At 39.0% G+C, this 17,428-nt stretch overlaps 1 protein-coding gene across 1 annotated transcript in view; it reads right to left on the reverse strand.

The window, feature by feature from the left end:
* LOC102544098 (ATP-binding cassette sub-family A member 9) overlaps window positions 1-10,774 on the reverse strand; it is a 50,893-nt gene extending 40,119 nt beyond the window's left edge. The window contains 6 exon segments of the mRNA XM_072939480.1: window positions 272-375; window positions 947-962; window positions 964-1,112; window positions 3,010-3,217; window positions 4,554-9,824; window positions 10,527-10,774. Of these exon segments, the coding sequence (XP_072795581.1) occupies window positions 272-375; window positions 947-962; window positions 964-1,112; window positions 3,010-3,217; window positions 4,554-4,946 (870 nt within the window). The 5' untranslated portion in view covers window positions 4,947-9,824; window positions 10,527-10,774.
* Window positions 10,775-17,428: the final 6,654 nt, after the last annotated feature.

Below are 17,428 nucleotides of genomic sequence, written 5' to 3' on the forward strand. Positions count from 1 at the left end.
ATAGAACCTAAACTCTTACTGTAACTATTTATTCATAATCTTATCCCCTGACGACCCAATATCCCTGGAGAAAAGTGCCTGTGCGTGTTCTACTCATTTCCTGATCCTCAGTGCTTAGCATAAGGTTTACATAGAGCACTTGTTCAGTATATTGTGCCAAATTAATTAAGTGGATAAATTGATTAAATGATAGACTAGGACAACCCATTCTATTACCATCCATGAAGACTGAATTTACAATGCAATTAGTTTCCTTTAATTCAATACTCACTTCCATGATAGCAGCATTAATAGTGGCTTGAAAAGCTACAAAGCCCTTCTCCCAGAACACTGAACTTTCACACGTGATTGTCTCATCCATTACTTGACAATGAGCTTTAGGGAAAGAAGAAGACACCCGTGAGAATGAGATGGGACAGTCTCGGTTACAGGAGAAACCAAAATTTCAGATGCTCCAAAATACATTTCAGGTCCACAACAATGTAGTGGATGGTAAGAGTTCTCAGGGCAGGTTTGTAGAGTTTACCCAGGGAGATACACCGGAGCTGCTTTATTAATGTTCTTAAGAGCAGTGCTCAGTAATTTCTCATTAAGTCTGATAATTCTCTCCGTTAGTCAAGAATGCTTTGTTGAGCTCTTCTCTTTTGTTGTTTGTGTCAAGAAAGCACTATTTTTATTTCATTTACTTATTTTTGATGATTGGGAAGCACTGAGCCAGAGCCTTTTCTTTAGGTTTTTACTTAGAAGTAACACAGGAATAACAGCAAATATAATTTAATAAAAATCTACTTAAGAACAGAGGCTTCACTAAATAAGAATGAATCTCATGTATATTCACAGATTCAGAGTTTATCTTGTGTGTGTTTGCATAAACTTCTCTTATCACACATGTTTCCTTGTGGCTAATAACATAATCGCAAAAAAAATTTTTTTTCTAAGAAGTTACCTGAATGGTCTCTGTTGTTCGTTCATCTTGGGGATTCTATCTCCCCAGAGGAACTTCAAATGATACGAGAAGGTATCATTAAAGATGACTCTCACTGCGTCTGTAGAATAGGTTAAATCCAGCTCGTCCGTGCTTTTTTCATCAGGCCACCCCATGATAGTTCTTCCTGCCACGAGTAAGATTTCCACGTGCGCCAAAGACGGCATGTCGTATTCAACTATGTTAAAGCTATTTGATGCTTAAGTTATTTCTTTACTATAGGCAGTGCTGGTCCTAAATAAGAGATTCACACTTAGAGGGGGTCAGTAGGGGGATTTTAATGTCCCAGATAAAGTCAGAAGTGTTGTGTGGCAGTCACTTTTATCACAAATAGATTGTGCCTTTCCAAATGAATTTGTTAACTGGTAATTTGAAGCACAAGGAAGTCGGAATAATAGCAATGTCAACGCATACATTTAAATCCATGTACACACAGGCCCATCTAAAGTGGAAATATATGTTATAAGTATACACTATAATTACATTTCCATTTGATGATGGTGTCAACATAACCAAACTTCCAAAAGCAGCATAAAATTGTGACACTTGGAGACTGTTTGCTCAAACGACTTTGCCTGTCCTAAAATATATCAGATAAATGAATGGCTGGCTGACTGTTACTGACCAAACCCAGGCCTTTTAACCCATACAATTTCTCACAGTCTGGATTCTGCTGAATTGAGGCTCCTGGTGCCATTCAACATGCTCCTTTGTCCTCTGCATCTCCTGCAGCCTGGCAGCTGCGTTCAGAGGCTGAATCAAACTCAGGTCTAGTCCTCTGGGCAAGACTGTGGGTGGTGGTGTGTGGGTTCATCAGAGAGCCTTTGTTTCAGATTGACTCTCTCTGAGATACTAGCTGCCATGGATGCTCAGTGCCTGGCTCCATTAATTTAGTGGGAAATTTCAAAATGGTCGTGTTCTCTTTGCATCATTTCTTTTTCATTTATTAGTAGAAAGTATTTATCAAGCAGTACTCTCCATCATCCCCTTGGCTATCCAACAGTGCAGTTCACAGGGCATAAATGCTGGTATTTCCCCTTTATTTAGACATTGTCACATAAGAACTGGCTTCCTATCCTCCTTCAAAGGCAAACTTTTTTTTCCAATATCATTATGAAAGCATGGATTTAAATCTATGTTGAGTGGGTTTCAAATCACTGCACTTAGTCTCGCTGGGGCTCAGCGTAAGCCAACTGACCAGTGGGAGTCTCTTCACGCTGGCTGCTGACTCCTTCTGACATCACGTAACCATTCTCAGTGGCTTCCTAGCTACCTGGAACGACAGGATCCCTCACCCTGTCAAGTTCCTGTCCCAGATCTCTTCGTCGCCTTTCTTCCTTCTTCTGTCTGTGTTTCAAGAATACAGGGGTAAAAGAGCTCGATTATTCCATACTTCCTTATTCAGCGTTTCCCACGTTACATGTGTAACAGCCTTGGAATAACATCCCAATACTGCACAACCAGTACAACTACTGAAGGTGTCTTTAGCTCTCGTTCTCAGGTTGGACCGCTCTGCTTTGCAGGGGCTGCTGGGCTCTTGTTCTCTCCCCTGGTCCATCAGACAGCCTGTCGCTCCCCTTTGCTCTCTCCCCACCCCCTGACATTTTATGGTTCAAGGAAACACCTTGTCACTTCGTTTCGTTGTAAGTATTGCCCAAGGTTTCTTGGTTTTGCTGTCTAAATTCTCTCTCAGTTTTCATATGTGTATTTGAAGAGATTAAAAACCACGCTCTCACCACTGTCCAGGCTTCCCAGAATCTTCTCACAAACGTACATTTGAAAAACCCTGGACTATCTCATTCTGACATGGACTGTAGTGAGGATAACCCTTTTAATGTAAAATTTCCTAAATAGGAGACTAATAAATAGAGCAAGAAAATCCTGATATTCAAAAGGAACATGTATCAACGTTGGTGATTAAATCTAGAGACTTGAACATTTAACACAGTTTATCAAGGAAATCTCAAAACGAATTTGTGTGTTTTGCAAATAAGGAAGTTACCATGAGCTTCTAGAAAACATACCTTTCATAAATGGCGCGGAAGCCACTTTGTTCATTATCTCCTGGGTTGTCTTGGATTCAGGTGCAAATCCAATAACGTAATTAGAATCATTAAAATCATCTACATGTCCCAGATCCACTGCAGGCGGTTGATGAAAGTCATTAACTTGGTGTAAATTGGAGGAAAACAGGTATGCAAACAGCTCTAGAAGAAGTGAGAAAAACCATTCCTGCACATCATGGGAGAAAAACAAAGCAAATCAGTAGCTGTCCAACCACAGCTCAATCACCCACAAACAATATAAACCTTTTAATTCTGTTATGCTGCTTGGATTCTGTTTTTCCCTCCCTCTCAGTTTTTCGTTCTTTATCCTGCACTTTTTGAAATATGGCCATTGTCCATCAGGACAGAGCTGTAGTACTAATTCCAATTATAATTAAGAACCTAACTGTATCATACTCTAATGCAAGTGTTAAAGGCTGGATTGCATCATGAACGGCCCAGGGATATACAGTTATATTGAAACCTGAGTGATAATGATAAAGAAGCGTTAGGTGGCATGAAACAGATACGCAGCTTCCACAAACAGGAGCAAGGTCGTATGTTTATCTTCTATGCTGAAGAAGATACTTCCAAAATATTGCTTCACAAAAGGAATGTTAAAAGCCTTTGTCATTGTGGCAACGCTCTGGAACTGGAAATGCAACAGAATGCACTCAAAGTCTAGCGGGAAGAACACACTTTGTCCAGTTATACTTCTAAACACATGGCCTTTAAAACAGGTATAAATCTTATTCTCCAGATGATCTTATTTTAGCTATATCTATAGTTAGTCTATTTTTACAACTATATCGATCTAGATAGATAAACTGGCAGATAAAATATTTGTATTGAAAAGAGATAAAAGATTAGAAGTAAACACCAATACCACTGAATTATCGGTATTTTATAAGTGATCTTAACTTACTTATTACATTTTTCTGAATTTACTAAAGTTTCTACACAAATCACATGTAACCATTCTGATCATGAGAAGAAAAGCACCATCTTAATAGAAGCAAAAGTTCAAAGCCATTGTCCTTTCCTGTTTGCATATGTGCTCGTTATTTCTTTCAAACTGACATCATCTCTGTCCATAGTATGATGGTGTGGAAGTGCTGCCTGTTGTCTTTTGAGTGTTTTTTTTTTTTAAATTCTGGATGAAATTCTGCCTCCCTTTGACTTGACTCCTGACTTTCTGTACTTACTCCTTTATGAGATTCAAGTGAGTTCAGATGTTACTTGTTATCTCTGCAGCATAAAGACGTGGCTTTATTTTTCAGGGAATTTCTGAATATGAATTTTTTTTCAAAATGCTTCCAGTAAGACATATAATCATGATATACTTTAAAAGAATCTTATTTGAAATAATAGCAAAATCCAGAATTTGAAAAAAAAAATCCAGCCTGCTAATTAGAAATAGAATATAAAGGAAACATTCAACAATGAAGATAAAGTATGTGCGCTACCCAAGAAAATACTTTTTCTTTTTGTAGATATGAGAAGACATACGCTCCAAACCGTACCAACAGGGCCTCTCTTTTCATCCTCCATTTTTTAAGAAAATTCTTGCGGAGAAGCGCCCGCGTTTGCTGAGCCACGCTGAGGTGCCTCTTACTCGTTAGGACCTGTTTATTTTGAAAGGAGAAGGTAAAGGAAGTAAACGTGAAGGTCTGGAATAGAAAACATTTTTCAATCCAACCAAAAAGAAACATCACCACAGCCGTTTCCAACTGCATGCGTAGCAGAGAAGGAAGCCAAAAAGCTGGAAAACACGTGAAGAGACATTCAAGCTCAGCACTGAAAGAAATAAAAATCAAAACAATTATCAGATACATGTAATTCATACTGGTTCCCTCATTGGTCTGACAAAAAGTAGAGACCTTACCAGAGTCAAGTGTTGTCCCACAACTTGGCATTGTTCAGTTTTCTAAGGGGATAAAGGAGCTTTATGTACTGCTAGTGGGAGAAGACGTCACTATTCTGGTGATTCATTACCAGTTCATTACTACTTAGCAGCATCCTGCCGTTAGTCAGTTCTGCTCCTGGGTATGTGCGCCAAGGAAATTCCTGCTCCGGTCCACGAGGGGGCCTGTACAAGGATGCTCATCATGATGTAGGCTATTGCAGCATGGAGCTGTCAAACAAATTTTAATGGATACAGTCTGTAGAATACTGTATAGGATTCAGAAGCAATGGATTGGAATATACTCAACAACATGAAGAGATCTTAAAAACATAGTGCCAATTTTAAAAAACAGTAAGAAACATTGAGAGTGATACCACCATGTCATTTGTATGAACTAACACTACCTGCAATACAGAGTTTTCAAGAACATCCAGGGACTAAAGGTTTTCCGTCAAGTACAATGAAAAGGTGACCCGAAGAGGGAATGGAGGTGGAGTGTGAAGTGGGAATTGTAAATTCAAGAAAATAAATAACCTAAACAAGATAGGAGCTTTGTTTGAATCAATCATTCTGTGTGCCATGAAATCACAGTACGATTAATTCCATCTTTATCAACCTTTTATACATGAAGTCCAGAAAAGTCCCAAGCCAACCATCATTAAAACACACACACGCACACGCACACGCACACGCACACACACACACACACACACTAAACCCAACAGTAACAAAACTCAAAGGCAAGTAGGTAGAAAATCTCTTGAAATTTTAGAGCATTTCATGTTGTTCATTATGCCTGAAACAAGGAGAGATTAGAATTAGTTTGAATACAGGATATTAAAAAGAAAATCATACTAACTATATTTAATGGCACTTTTCTATGTTCCAGGTAGTTCTAAGGGTTTTATAAAAATTAGCTAGTTTAATCCCCCCAATAAACCTTTGGGATATTTCTCCCCATTTTACAGATGAGGAAATTGAGTCATAGAAGGGCAAAGTGACTCCCCAAACACTGCTAATGCTGGCACAACCAGGGATTTAACCCAGAAAGCCAAGTTCTGGAGATCTCACTGTTAATCAGCATGTCAAGGGATCAATTCTCCCTTCAGAGTAAGAGCAGAGATTCTCCCGGCATCCAGCCAGGCAGGGAGGAGACCTAGGAGGGATCCACTCAGGCTCTTTACTCACTGGCTCCACTTTGTGCAGTTGTTATCAGGAGTCCCCAGATGCTAGACCATAAGGAAAGTTAGATTACCTTCAAGAGACAGAGAAAATATATAATTTTTAAGAGAAAATTTTATTATATATACAGAAGGAAAGGTTTTAAATCTTCCATTTAATGACTATAATAAAATTTCAGAAGAAAAAATGAAATGAAATAGAAATGAAAAGCAAACAACACTTAAGATTCCCACTGAAGTCAGTAAAAACATAAAATCTTCCATAATACAGAGACAAAAATTTGTAATCCTCCCAAATTTTAAAAGAAAATTAAAATGCATTTGAAAACAGTGAGAGAGGGAAAAAAATACATGAAATCTTGGGGAAAAAGATCAAAAGTAAAGTATTTGGTAAAGAGATAACGGAAAAGAAGAAAATACAGTTGCAAGAAAAATGCATTATGGAAAATACATTTTGAAGTATGTGAACATAGATTTCAAGAAAATTCACTGTAAAAAGTACAATGGAAATTAATTTTTCAGGGTAATGAGAAGACGTCTATTTACCATAAAGGCTTTCCAGGTACTAAGTATAATGACAAACATTGTATTTTTGAAGTTAAAGTATTAAGAGAAAAGTCTCTAAGAATCAAGTTGACTGTGGGGGTGGGGTAGTTCAGAAGGAAGGGAGTAAATAATAGTATATAATGGAAAAAAAAATTAGCCTACCTTAAAAGTATATGCAAAAAAGTTGATTTCCCCAATCTCCTTTGAAAATTTTACCAAAATGGACAAAAATAAACAAGAACACTGAAGAAACACCCATTTGTGGTAGAACTAGAATATCATTTAACCTCAAACACATACACATTACCCCACTCCAAAAAAGTCAGCCAAATCATTAAAATTTGCTCCAATTAAGGAAAATACACAAAGAAGTTTTTCAACTCTCCTGACTAAAGTGTGCATATTAATCTAGAATTAACCAAGGAAATTAATTTAATCTACAATTATTGAGAGCACTGAAAACTACACAATATTTCTTTGCTTAAAATGACCTGTAGTGTTAAAGGTCTGGACAGACCCGTGGGGTCTGATTCTGCATTATGGAAGATCAGGCAGGTTCAGGGGGAAGGAAATCTGCATGGATACTATACTTCTGTTTTCTCCAGTTCCAAGGCTAAGATATAGAAGGTGAAACACCTTCACACCAATGGTAAAAACAACCATAACCCTAACAAAATTAAAATCCTATTTCTCATGGCACTGGCAGAAAAACAGTATATGGAAGGAACCCTTGTTGAAGTGAATTCCCAAGAAAAACAGGCCCATGATAGGGGGAAAGACAGCCAAGCATCTCATCTAGTTTTGGGCAGACAGAGAAGGCAGGTCTGCTGGAAAGACTATTTGCAAGAACGAGGGAAAACAAAAAATTTAACCCGTAGATGATAGTACGGGTTAGATGGAAACAGTGGAATCTAAGAGACCAAAATGCATAGGGAAAAAAAGTAGCCTAAACAGTGTTTTCTTCACCCTACAGCCATGTTAGACATCCCCCGACTGACCCCCTCTCCCTCCTCCAGGAAAAGCAACAGTGAAAAAGGGCCTGACAAACAGAGAACCGCTGAAGCTCTGTGCATTCCCGGATGCCTGGATTTGGAGGCCCTGCCAGAGACGGGCTCCTATTGAAGAGGGATGGAAATCATAGGTTGCTATTGTCTCTTTCATCATTTTACCAATGAGGTTACTTCTGGCTACTTGGTTCATCGCCTAAAATCCTTATCTTACCCATGGGGCGAGAACAAAGTCATAGATGGGCTGGCCCATGCTGGCGTTTGTGGGGAGCTCAAATGGGAAAACCACCTACTCAGCGGGCAGGGGGCACTGCCGGAGGGAGCGTCTGACCACGTTTTATTTCAGGGAATACTGTGCGGCTGCTATCTCAGTCTGAGAGGGCAGGAATAATCGAAGAGGAGCATGGTAGGCAAAAAAATGGTCCTGTTCTAATCCTATAATGGAGCAGGACCCTATTGTCATAGGTGACAATACAGTATTTGTAACTGCTTAATTGTATAATAGTTTAAATGGCTTTTCGCATGCTCTTGCCGTCCAGGGTGGGCTGGAGAAGAGTGGGGCTTGGGTGGTCGGCCCAACTCCTTGGCGGTGCCATGTGTAGGGGTCCTGTTCAGTGCCCTGCCTTAGCTCCCGACACCTCAGAAAAGGCAGTTGGATGGTTTGTGTATCACCTTATCTGTAACTCACTAATGTCCGCAGTTCTTTCTTAGCCACTTGTGGTTTCTTTGTATTCTGTTGTTTGAGGTCCCAGCCTGCAGCAAGAGGTCCCAGGCCTCAGGCTGACTGAAATGCTAGAAGCATATATCAACCTGACTTTAAACTGCACAAGATTTTCTCTGGAGCACTTTTCCACAGACACCCTCCCTCAGCTCCCTTCGTCCCAGACTCAAGAATATTAGGAGAGTCCCAAAGCCAGGGGGAAACATCATACCCAACAGAAGGAAGGGGACCATTGCATCTGCAAAAACAAGGACGACTTTGCAACCATTTGTTACCCTGTATGTGATCTCTGTGGAAACCAGCACTGCCCCTTGAACTCTTAAACTTTTACCATAAACCCCCCTACCTTTCCTCCTCAGCAGGCTTGCGGTCTTAGAGGTGTTAGCCCACTGTGACCTCCTTTGCCTGGCAAAGAAATAAAACTTCCTCTTTGACTTCATCCAAAACTCTGTGCCCGGGTCTCAATTCCATAAGCAAGGTATGGAGGCTCAGTTTCGGCAATGATTCTGAACCTTGTGGATACATGACATTACAGGGCAGAGGAGAATTAAGGCAGCAGGTGGTCATAAGGTTGCTAACCAATGGACTTTAAATCAGGGAAGTAATCTTCTATTGTGTGGGCAGACCCAGTGTAATCACAAGGGCCCTTAACTGTGGAAAAGGGAGGCAGAAGTGGAGGTCAGACAAGACCATGTTAAAAGGACTCAACCCGTTGCTAGCTTTGAAGATGGAGAAGGAAGGGTGTGAGCGGAGGAATGTACATGGCCTCTGGAAGCCGTGAAAGAACAGAAGGCAGAGCTCTCCCCTACATCCTCCAGGAAGCAACACAGCCCTACCAACGTCCTGAGTTTAGTCCAGTGAGACTCAGGTCCCAAACTGTGAACTGATAAATCTGTTTTAAGCCGTGAAGTGTGTGGTCATTTGTTAGGGCAGCAATAGAAAGCGAACCCAAGCAGTAAAAGACGAGTGTGAGAGCCTGAGGACTAAGGACAAGACAGGAAGGAGACCCTATAGTCAGCCTAGGTCTAGGACAAGGGCTTTGGGACAAAAATAGTTGCTGGTGCTTCCTTGTGTGGTGTGCCTCTTTCATGGACCACACCCACGTGTAAAAAGTGCCTAAGAATGGATGTCAGGATTCGGAAGCCTTGTGGATGAGCTCCTGATAATAATGCCGTCAGAGCCGACAGGGACAGCTGGAGACCCCAACCAAAACCGAACTGAAGCATCTCCAACTAGGAAATCACTGCTGAGGCAAACCATGGCATCCGAAAGGGCTAAACATGTTGCCTGGGGCCTGTTCTTTCTCCTCTCTGTGGATGAGCTCAGGCGCTGGGCCATGCTTACGACTGAAGGACGATGAACATGCGCTGTTTGCCATGATTGTGGCTGGCTGCTTCTGGCTGCTAAGACTGATTTTTTTTCCACTGCACATCCTGATCAGGAAAAAAAAAAAGATTAGGGAAAAAAAAACCAAACTATTCACTGTAGTTGCATAAAATATCTAGTTAGCTTAAATGGCTCTGAATGGTATAGGTCATGTGATCTAGAAATAATAACTTGGCTATGAAAACCAGTCACTTCCCAGGCAGAATTCCCAAGATTCAGAGCATAGATACATTGCACAACAACTTAGATCAAAATTCTTAAATAGTTAGTATGACAAAGAAGCTCAATCAAAATATTACCTTAAGATTTTTTGATAAAAATATTCTCAAGCCTGTTAAATCAACTTAAAACTCAGAAAACTGAGCATCCTCCAATGTTTATAAACCCTCTGGCAGAAAAACTGAAAATCAACAAAAAAGAATAAGCAATTTTAATAACGTGGGAAACAGCTCATACTTGCAAAGAGGCAACATAAGGTTACATTCCTTTCAATTCATCCAATAGTATATTAGATAACATATGCTATTTGTCCAAACATGCTTGTCATGGGGTAAAAATGAAAAAAATCTTAGTTCTCCAACTGGTTATTTAGCCATGCAATAATAAAGACTCAGATGATTTGAAAAATCAAAATGACTAACGACTTACCGCATTTAATAGTTTCCATCCAAGTGTTTGGCATTCCCTATTTGAAGTTGCACATTGTATTTTCATATGCAAAACAACCACAGTTTTAGAGGTTAACTTACTCTGAGGAAGGCTGGAGCAAGAATCTGGGAACAGCTCATCCACGTGTCTCTCTGCGTGTCCTGGAGAAGAACTCACGTTCCTTTTGGGTCACTACTATATCATGCTTTTAACTTCATGTTTATTGTTAACAGTTCTGTTTAGAATGATTTCCGAAAAGGATTACGGCCTTAAGTCAGCCAGGCTGCCAAAAAATCTTTGCTCACGTCACATGGCGACTTCTCTACAGTTTTCCGTTTCTTTGTCTCCCCGCCAGTTCCTCAGCAGGGAGTTCATAGTTGCAGATGGCTGGCTGAACACAGAAAAACATTAGGAACTATCAAATCAAAGGGAACATAGTCTTTCTCAATTAGCTTTTTCAAACAAGGCCCGCTTGGGAGAGTTGACCCCCAACACAATCTCTTAAAGAAACAGTTCAGAGCAGAGCAGAGAGAAGTAGAGAAGAAAAAAAAAATGTTTTTTAATGATAGCTGTACATACAAACAGTTCAGAAAGTAACTCAAAACCTTCCACTGAAATTTAGTTCTTAAAACCTGGATATAGAAAGACGGCAATGAAGCAGCGTATTTTTTTTAAGGGTAGCAAAATGAACTTCGAATTTTCATCTGCATCTTGTTGAACTGCATGCAAGATACCTGCAGCATCTTTCTTGAAGTGGAAAACAGGAGAATCCTTAGAGCAATGTCACAGACACGTATCTGCATTCCCAAGACCTAGATAGGCTTGTGATTTCTGCAAGTCCCAGAAAGCAAAGCACCTTCTCTACAAGCCAACACTGGTTTTTAGTATGTCCTGTTTTCCATATTGTTCAAGAAATATTTTTTTAACAGATAAGAGCTGCCATTCTATCTTTCTTGTGTGTGTGAACATTTCAGGTAAGTCAAAGACAAGGCAATTCCAAATCTTCTTGTATTTCATGGAGTTCGTCTTTGGCTGAAGGAGAAAGGTGAAAAGGACCACCCTCTTTCTGCTTGCTGTCAGTCTGTTACATTCCTCTGCATTATCATTACTCCCTGAAAACACGGCTGAAGGGAAATACTGTGCTACGCATGCAATTCTCACATCAAACAGACTCACCTGTGTCCCACTGGCCAGGGTAATTGCATGAAACTTCCTCCCCTACTTCTCGTTCCCTCAATATTTATTCAATCATGCTTACTTTTTGGCTAATTATATGGGCCCAGAAATTGCTCAGCTAATAAAATAGAGGCAGATGGAATTCAATAATGCATGAGATAGTCAAGCTTTAAAAAAGAAAAAAAGACCGTTGTTCCTGTATGTCTGCTGTCTGCTGTAGGAGATACAAGATTACATATTTAATAACGCTACTAGCATTTTGTACACAGAGATTCAGGAAATTTTTTTTTCAGTAACTGTTTCCTGGAAGAACTTTGTATCTAGGAGAGAGCTGGCTTCTGGACTGTATTCTTTTCTTTCAATATACTGGCTTCTTCCTTTACTGCATGGTAATCTCTGCAGCATTGTAACCGAGCAAGCCTACCCTCGTTCAACTTCCTTTTCAACATTTTTTTGATCAAGTCATGTCTTCACTCTTCTAAACAAGCTTTAGTCTCAGCTTGCCAATTAAAAAAAAAAAAGAAAGTCCTATTAGGATTTCACAAGTGGAATGGCACTGATTTTATAGCATGATGTACTTACTGAGCAACCAAATAGGACACTTCTTATATGGACGGCACACAAAAAATATTAACGCATTTAACCTGCACGATAATCTCATGAGGTAGGCATTATTATGATCATCCCCACTTTACAGATGAGAAAAGTGAGACTCTGAGTTTAAATAACTTGCCCAAATTCAAACAGCTGGTAAGTAACAGAATCTGGGTTAAAACACATCTCCAGTCTGTTATCTCAAACAACAGAGTCTCCTGAAACAGTATACTTTATTTTTCTTTTCATCTCTTCTGCAAATCTTTTACTTTCCACAAGGGGATATAAGTCCCTAGGGTAGCCAGTCCATTTCACCAGTCATCTGATTGTGTGGTCTCTAGGCTTTCTTGTGGTTTTCCATTTCTCCATTTCTCCACTGATTGTTTTTCCTCTGTTCCTTGTTTTAGGTTCCCCTTGCTCTTTCTTCCTCTTCTCGTCTGGAGCGTGCTGAGTGAGACCTTTCTGGTATTTCATTGTCCTGGTGCTCGCCTTTAAATGCTGGGAAGTGTAGTTGAACCTGCCTTATGCTGGCAATGCAAAAAAGGCAGCCTGTATCTCTCCCTGTCTTCCCTCCATGGTCTGCTATGGACATACGTGCCTCCTTCCCACCCCTTCCATGATAAGTCCTTCAGCATATATGACCTTGAAACCTTAGCTCTCCTCCTTGCTAGCTGTGCAACAGTGGGCAAATGATTTACTCGAGAACCCTCAGTTTCCCCACCTGTAAGAGACAAATAATACAATAGTATCCAATGGGGTCACATAGAATTTAAAAATTTGGGATTTGGGGGTAGGGTAGAGTGAACACTCAGTAAATGCTAGAGATTATATTCTCCAGCGCCTTTCCCAAACTGGAAATTATAGGTATTAATCTAATGGATGAAAAATACTACCACTTTGATTACTTAACATACATTTCTTGGATTATCTGTGATGCCAAGCACATTTCAGTTTAATTTTTGGCCATTTGTAGATTATTTGACTAATAAATCTGTCCATTTTTTTCCACCTGTATTTCTGGTACTCTGCCATTCTAGGTTTTTTGTTTATGTGTTTGCTTTTGACCTAGAGAGAAAATAACTTAAATCATTCACTTAAAAATATGTTGCTGCCTTCTCACATCTAGTTCTGCAGCTGAGAATGCTTACATAACTTTGATCTCATTAACTTGAGGCATTTTGTTTTTCTTGCTAGAGTATGTTAGGATTGTCTCTTTAGCCACAAGTGTATGAGATTTCATGACACTGTGCCTCTGTGTAAGTTTTGTTTTGGTTTACAGTTTTATTTTTTTGCCCTACATGGCACTTTGTGGTCACTTGCATTCAAATAATTTGTGTCTTCACTGTGGAAGGTCCCTAAGAGCAAAATAAAAATAGAACTAGGTATATATCTGAAGAAAATGGAAACACTAATTTGAAAAGATACATGCACTCTGATGTTCATTATTTACAGTAGCAAAGATATGGAAGCAACTCAAGTGTCCATCAACAGATGAATGGGCCAAGAAGATATATATATATATATATATATATATATATACATACACACACATATATACAGACACACACAATGGAATACTGCTCAGTTATAAAACAGAACACAATGCTGCCATTTGCAACAATGTGGAAGAAGCTAGAGGGTATTGTGCTTAGTGCAGTAAGTCAGAGAAAGACACTGTATGTTCTCACTATATGTGGAATCTAAAAAATAAAACAAATGAGTGAATATAACAAAGCAGAAACAGACTCACAACTATAAAGAACAAACTAGTGGTTACCAGTGGGGAGAGGGGAGTGGGAAGGGGCAAAATAGGGGTAGGCGATGAAGAGGTACAAACTACTATGTCTAAAATAAATAAGCTACAAGGATATATTGTACAGCACCAGGAATCGAGTCAAAATTTTATAACTTTCAATGAAATATACTCTATAAAAATACTGAGTCACTATGTTGTGCATCTGAAACCAACATAATGTAAAATCAACTATACTTCAATTTAAAAAATGAAAAATGTGTCTTCTTTTTAAGATCTGGGAAATTTTCAGCTAATACATTGGTCAAAAAATTGCCTCCCTCCTAGTCTATTTTTTTTTTTTACCTGAAAATTTATTAGGTATTCGAGATCTATTGTCCTTGTCTTACCTTTTGCCTCTCTACCATCTTGGAACTGGAAAACAATCCATTTCACACCACAAGTAAACAACATTTCCGCTGTACAGTTTCTATAACGCTACTCCCATTGTTACCTTCACGGTGTCGCCATTTCGCTGCAGAAATGCACAAGACTTTTCATCATCTGGTCCTTGCTTCTCCTTCGCCTTCCTTTGCCTTAACCTTTCCCCCAAATACAGGCATACTTCAACATGATGACTTTTTAAAAAAATGTATACACTGCCTTCTCATTTACCTCTACTGTTTCTCCAGGAATGAGACCCTCCGCTCAGCTGGTCATCCCATGATGACTACATCGATCTGCCTAATTCTCACCTGTCCAGCAGGTCTCAGGTCTGATGTCTCCTTCCCCGAGGAGAGCTCCTATGTGGGTTAGGTGCCCCTCACCGGTGCTCCTGTAGCACACCATGGTTACCACCATTGTAGTGTGTACCTCACCGTATTTTAAACTAATTATACTCATCTCTCTTCCATCCTAGATTGTAAGCTTCTGAAGAGAACCACAGAATCCTTGCTGCTGTACACATCTCAGAGCCTGGGACATGAAAGTTGCTCAATACGTTTACTCTGAGTTTAAAAGATATAATGTTGAATGTAAGGTAGTGAAGCAAAAATAAACAAAAACTAGCATTTATTATTTCCAGAAACTTGATTATGAAAGAAAAGTCTTTGTTGGCTGGTAGCCAAAATGAGTTGTTTTGGTCAAGGGTAGGGTTTTTCTGTTTTTTGGGTTTTTTTTTAAGATAGTATTTGGAAGGGGAAGGAAAAAAGGAAATACCAAAAATACAGAAGAAATCAAGTAATAGATGGAATGTTGCCTTTTCAGGATTGCATCAGAGCCAAGATGAGAAGAAACTTGAAAAGGAGAAGGGAGAGTTTCTCTGTCGCAAGAAAAAAAGGAGGTGAAACTGAGAACTGAAAGAATTTTTAAATATGACAACATCCAGTGAGGATTTCCTCCCTTGAGAGTTAAGATATTGTTTCTGTGAAATTCTGTGAAATTCTAAGATGTGCTTGGCAACTGAGGACGGTGCTAGGAGTCCTGAAATTGCTCTCAGGAGAATGGAACGGGTTTACCTTAGAATGTGTTAGGGGTTCTCCAGTCATGCTGAGAGCCCTGCTGAAGGAGGTAGAGCTCCTTAAATCAAAGAAAAAAAAAATCATGGAGTTTGCCTTTGAAATGATGTCTCAAAATAACATTTTTAAAAGTCATCTATTTGCTGACTAAAATCACTAGTAGGTCAAGAAAGGCATCAATGACTACAGAAACTGATAAATCATGAATTACCCAAAGACTTACCAAAAAAATGCTTAAAATGAGCAAGCAAGAAAGAACAGTTATCCAACAGACTGAGTTATTCAAACTCAGGACTCCAGCATTAGCACTGGTAACTCAGTGACTAAAACATCGATGCAGAAAGTGCATGAATTGACATCTTATTGTTGAATTTTGTGATGTTTTTGCTATTTCATTCTTTTAACAAAGTGCAGTTTGCCAAATGCATAACTAAATGTTTTAATGTTGTTACTTATATTCACTAATTTTGAATTTAGAAAATAAAGTCACTGGACTTACACAAGTTTCTCCCTCTTTTCTTACTTTATATAAGCCTAACTGGTAAACTTGGGGCTCTCAGGGCATCACCACCCATCATAAGTACATCGTTACAAGCTCTAGGTAGATTTAACAAACGCTGTACACGGCTTATCGGGTTTGAAAGAATGAGGCAATATTGACACTGAATTCTTCTCAACTTTGGTTGAAAGCAGGCGAGTATCTCAGGGCAGTATGCAAAATGTGATGGCAGATGTCAACCCCAGTGCAGAATGCCTGAATGGCACCTGAGAAATTTCAGCTCCTTCTCTATTAGAGACTAGGAAATTCAAGCCTCGTCCCACAATATTTTGGGCTATTAATATTTCCTATATTTGTTTTTCAGATATTTGATTAAATCCATATAGCTTAAATTTTGCATGAGCTTTTTTTCTCACAGAAATTATTACTGATTATTACATAAGAAGCTCAGCTTTTTTGCATATTCAATGAGAGCTTCAAACAAAAATGCATTTATTCCATCATCTGAAAGCATCATTTATAACATACAATCATTACTCTTCTAAACCCACCCCCAGGTGTCTCTTTTGCAAGTTTTCTGGTTTACCTAGTGTAAAATCTAAAAAAGATGAAGAAAATATTGGGCCAGTTCAGTCGATCATTTGCACTAAAATATCACATAGTGTGATTTTAAAGACAACAGTTGAACTCCTGCTGATGTGTTTTCCTCCCTCTCATTTAAAAAAGGATGGAAAAAATATAACAAAAATAGAGATCAAATTCAAAGAAAAATAAATATCCAGATACCAGAAATAAGACAAGAAAACAAAGTGAAAAAAAGAGTGCTAATTTAAGCAAGTAAGTTTTGGGGTGGTTTGGCAAAGGCTGATTGATAAACTGGCTAAAAATCATGTGTGATTGATAAACTGGCTAAAATAAATCATGTGTGATGATAAAATAGTCCCATTTTTAAATAAAATTTAGGATTTCTCCATTATAGATATCTCTGATAATGGATAATATATCTGATAATGGATCTCCTTCAAGAAGAAAGAAATTGAGCCCAAAAGGAAGTAGTTGGATGTTGGAGACAAATAAATACATTGGTAAACTAAATAAATATTAACGGTGCAAGGTAATGATGACAATGACTAATTTGTGCATGGCGGGAGGGTGTTAAACACAATGTGGGATTAAAATATCACACAGCAATTATACTGGAGAAAAGAGAGGCATGATCAGAGCTAAGTTCCCTGTAAATCTTACAGTTCAGGATGAGGACAGAAGTACTAACTTTAGAAGTGCACTGTCCAATATGCACAGCCACTAGCCGCCCGTGGGTATTTAAACTTAAATTTTAATTCATTAGAAATCAATAAAATGTAGAATTCAGTTCCTTTACCTGTGACATGGAAAGCGCTTGGAAGTCCTCATTCCCTTCCTAACAACAAGGAAAAGGTAAGCAAACTGAACATGGATGATGTTTCTGGGAACCATCACAGCCCT

The sequence above is a fragment of the Vicugna pacos genome, chromosome 16, assembly GCF_048564905.1.
Source record: "Vicugna pacos chromosome 16, VicPac4, whole genome shotgun sequence".
Classification (NCBI taxonomy): Eukaryota; Metazoa; Chordata; class Mammalia; order Artiodactyla; family Camelidae; genus Vicugna; species Vicugna pacos.